We start from the raw sequence: 4,232 nt of genomic DNA on the forward strand, positions 1-4,232 counted from the left end.
CTCACTTTGTAGACCAGGCTGGCCTCGAACTCAGAAATCCGCCTGCCTCTGCCTCCCGAGTGCTGGGATTAAAGGCGTGCGCCACCACGCCTGGCTCCACTCCCCTAGTTCTTATACCTGTGATGAGAGTAAGATCTGGAACCTAAGAATTTACTTTAAATCAGAAAGGTATATTAGGGTAATTAAGGTAAGGGTATGCACTTCTCATTAAATGTGACTTTTGGAAGGGTGGATGTAGGTAGGGTATGTAATGCTGATAAGTTGATTGGAAGGCAGAGCTAGGCTTGCTAGGATTATATAAGCAAAGTACGTGTGGTCATTAGGATCCAAGTGGTCAGTCAAGGAAAGAGAACTTTGGAATGGTTCCAGTAGAGAATATACATTATGGTGGTCACAAATGGACTTGTCAGTGGGATAAGCCACCCTGTACGAGAGTAGAGTATAGTGAATAAAAGATAAAAGGAGGTTTGGAACAAAGAGAATCTTCACCCACTTGCCATCTCCCTGGAGAAAGTTGTTCAGGTCCCACAAGATGACTGGGTTGAATGTATCAAATTTTGGCCATCAGTTTTGGTTGATGAGGGCATATTTGGAAACATCTGAATAGAAGGTCAGATGAAGCAGGGGACTTTAAGGTTCTACTGAGGCATAACTGATTGGGTTTTTGTTTTGTTTTGTTTTGTTTTGAAGACTATGTGTCACTATGTAAATGTGGCTGGCCTGGAATTTGCTATGTAGACACCACAGCCTGCTTGTTTGTTTGTTTGTTTGTTTGTTTGTTTGTTTGTTTGTTTTTAAATTAGCTTTACCTTATGTGTCTGTGTTTCCCCCACATGTATGTATGTGCACCATGTATGTTCCTGGTGTCTGTGGAAATCAGAAGAGGTCATCAGATCTCCTTGAACTGGAGTTACAGACAGTTGTGATCCACCATGTTTGTTCTGAAAGAGCAGCAAGTGCTCTTAAACACTAAGTCCAGCCCCTCGTTTGAAAGTTTTTCAGAGGCAAGTCGTTTTAGTTTTCTATTGCTGTGACAAAACACCATGACCAAAGCTTTTCCTTTTTCTTTATAAAAGGAAGTCTTTTATTGTGTATACAGTTTCAGAGTGTTAGCTTCCACAATGGCAGNGTGAAGGCACAGGGTCAGGAACAGCTGATCCATAAGAAGGAGGCAGAGAGACAAACTAGCAATGACACCAGTCTCTTGAAACCCCAAAGCCAACCCCCAGTGACAGATCTCCTTCAGCAAGACCTAGTCAACTATTGAATCTTTTAGATAAAAATCTATCCTCCAAGGCTTTATTTTATTGTTTGAAAAATTGATACACGTATACACATATCTTTATCATATTCACCCCTACTTCCTTCCTCAAATTCTCCCTGTCTCCTTCCAATACATCTCCCTCCTGACTTTTTAATTATTTTAGAAAATAACCCATTGACTCTAATTAGTGCTGCCCACATGCAGATGAGTGTAGGAACATCTACTGGGACTTGGGCAATCTTCCAGTGGCCATTCCCATCCCCCAAAGAAAAGTGACTCTCCCTCTCTGATATTTACTTAGAAACTCTGGACTTTTTTTTCTTTTGGGGTTTATTTTTTGCTANACAACTTCAAGTTCTAGACATAGGCAGGGGTGATAATATAATTTGAACAACATTGATTTTCTTCCCTGTGGTTACACTTGGGTAAGCTCTTCTTATAAATCAGAATCAACCATTGGCATAAATGTTAGCCCACTCCGGACAGCCACGGACACGCCAGACCATCCCGGCAAAGCAAGAGACTAGACATAGTCTCCAAGAACAAAAACTTNACTTACGATTTCCTTCATGTTTCAGTATCACACACTCAAAATTTAATCATTTAAATTAATGTATTATTTCTTTGCCCATTACCTGACATGGGACCTGGCACCCGCCCGAGTCTGTCATTCAGCTGGTGTTGTCCAGCCAGTGGTGGGTTAGATTGGATGAGTAAAGAAATCTGTGCTCACTGACTAAGAGCCAGTGGACTTACTGTGGACAGCTCATGTTTCTTCATGGCCTGGTCCCAGACTAGCCCAATGTTTTGCGTGATGATTAGCTTTATCAAGAATAGTGGAAGTTGCTGAAGTTCCTAAAAGGGTAGCCCTAGCATGTAGACCTCATTCTCCTAAGCCAAAGCAACAGTGAGTCTTTAAACATCACACTAAATGGTGGAGGGCTGTATTTATAAATTGCTGACAAAGTAAAGATGATACAAAGTGGGTGGGACTAAGGGGTTGTTTAAAAACAACAGTGTGGAGAGAATGGTTGAGTTTTAGTGTAAAAAACATAACACTAGACCAAGGTGTTAGCTAGTCAGTTAATTTCTAAAGAACAGTCAAAAGGAAAGTTAAGTCAGACTTTCAGAAGCATGGAGCTCTCACAGCCATTGTGGCTCTGGGGAAGAGATATCTGATCAGTCACTGTCAACATCTCAGAGTTGACTTTGATCGGGTTTTGTGGTTACTGATTAATGGCTTGAGACAATGGCTATGCAATGGTGTCAGGTTTGACTCTGGAGAGAAAGAGTATCACGTTCTCACCAGTTACCTGGGAAGAGTTCAAGCTTTCAAATGTGAAGACTGGCTTCTGCCCAATGGGCACTGTGTTCATCCAGTTATAAAGCCATTTTCAAACATCGTAAATCAAGGCTCATCTGTGTGAAATACAGGAACGCGTTTATAGGTTACCAGTTAATGTAACTGGAGTTAGGCATTACGTGATGTTCCATTACATTAGTTGAATTTTTTAAAAAAGATTTATTTATTTTATGTTTATGAGTACACTGTAGCTGTCTTCAGACACACCAGAAGAGGGCATTGAATCTCATTATAGATGGTTGTGAGCCACCATGTGGTTGCTGGGAATTGAACTCAGGACCTCTGGAAGAGCAGTCAGTGCTCTTAACTGCTGAGCCATCTCTCCAGCCCCACATTAGTTGAATGTTATATCGATGGAGGAGGGATAGTGTGAGGGCTCAGCAGACAGAAGCATTTGCTGCACAAGCCNGATGACCTGACCTCTGATCTCTGCTCCCCAAAACCCACAGTGGAAGGGATAGAACAGACATCTGGAAGTAGTCCTCCCNACATGTGAGNTGGGACATGCCTGTGCCCCTGCCCCGCCCCCACAAATACATATATACACACTAATAATAATACAGATAGCATGCTATTATGAGATAGTAAGAAAACTATAAATTATGTNAGAAAAATTAGTCACTGACTTGGAAGAAAATAAATGAATATCATGGGGAAAGATTAATTGAAAATTTAATTCCATTTAATTGAGACAATGTTTATTTCATATATTTATTACATTCCATCAGGAGATAGGCTTTAACATAACAACTCAATAAGTGTAAAAAAAAACAAACAAACCCACATTTCTTTGGGAAAAAATACTCCAAAGCCTAGGCTTTTCCCAGATATAAATACAATGCACAAAATAAATATACTGCACAGAAATTACCCACCCAACCACTGAGGCATCACATTTGGTAAACAGAACGTTTAGAAGAAGGGGCTCAGGACCGGCTGCATCGTGTGCAGCCCTGAGTAACAGAAACCGATGTGGTAAAGTGCTGAGTCAGCAACGTCTTAGGTCTGCCTCGCTAGCACAGTTCGAAGGCAGCGCAGGCAGAATGTAAGCGAACAGGTTTGTATTAGTGTTCTCAAAGTGCTTCAGTTATATATATGGAGCTTTTGTTTTGTACAACCTTCATGTGTCACAAAATACTTAATTTTTGCAATCATTGAATAATATAAAACTAATCTCAGCTTACAGGCTACAAAAATGGGCTGTGGATCTGGCCGATGGGCTGTGGTTCACCAACCCCTGGCCTTGCCTATTTAGGGTCTGCTCCTGAGCCACGGTGGGGAAATACANAGCCAAATCAAATCAAGGCACTAACAGGAATAAGGTGGGAGATAAATTCTGGGTTGCCAACCTTTTCACCGCGTGATTCGGGAAATACAAATTAATGAGAATACTATCTAATGTCGAGTTCTTATGTTTTACAGACACTGTTCTGAGTGCTTCAAAATGGCAACATATTTCAACCTCAGGGCAATTCTAGGATGTTACTGTCATTTCTCTTACAGAGGAAGAAGGTGAGGCACAGTGAAGTTACATGGTATGTCCATGCTGGGATCTGGGTCAATGAAGGTAGTAAGAGCCTAGAATCTCACTTTGAGCCACTGGTC

The 4,232-nt window shown here is 41.3% G+C and overlaps 1 protein-coding gene across 1 annotated transcript in view; it reads right to left on the reverse strand.

Annotated features, from left to right (window-relative positions):
* The window catches only part of LOC110295753, a gene marked incomplete at its 5' end in the record, with an annotated part of 38,691 nt that overhangs the window by 31,353 nt on the left and 3,106 nt on the right, over positions 1 to 4,232 (reverse strand). The window contains one exon of the mRNA XM_029478242.1: positions 4,218 to 4,226. Within this exon, the coding sequence (XP_029334102.1) occupies positions 4,218 to 4,226 (9 nt within the window). The remainder of the gene's footprint in view (positions 1 to 4,217; positions 4,227 to 4,232) is intronic.

Source organism: Mus caroli, chromosome 6 (assembly GCF_900094665.2).
Source record: "Mus caroli chromosome 6, CAROLI_EIJ_v1.1, whole genome shotgun sequence".
In the NCBI taxonomy this organism is placed as follows: domain Eukaryota; kingdom Metazoa; phylum Chordata; class Mammalia; order Rodentia; family Muridae; genus Mus; species Mus caroli.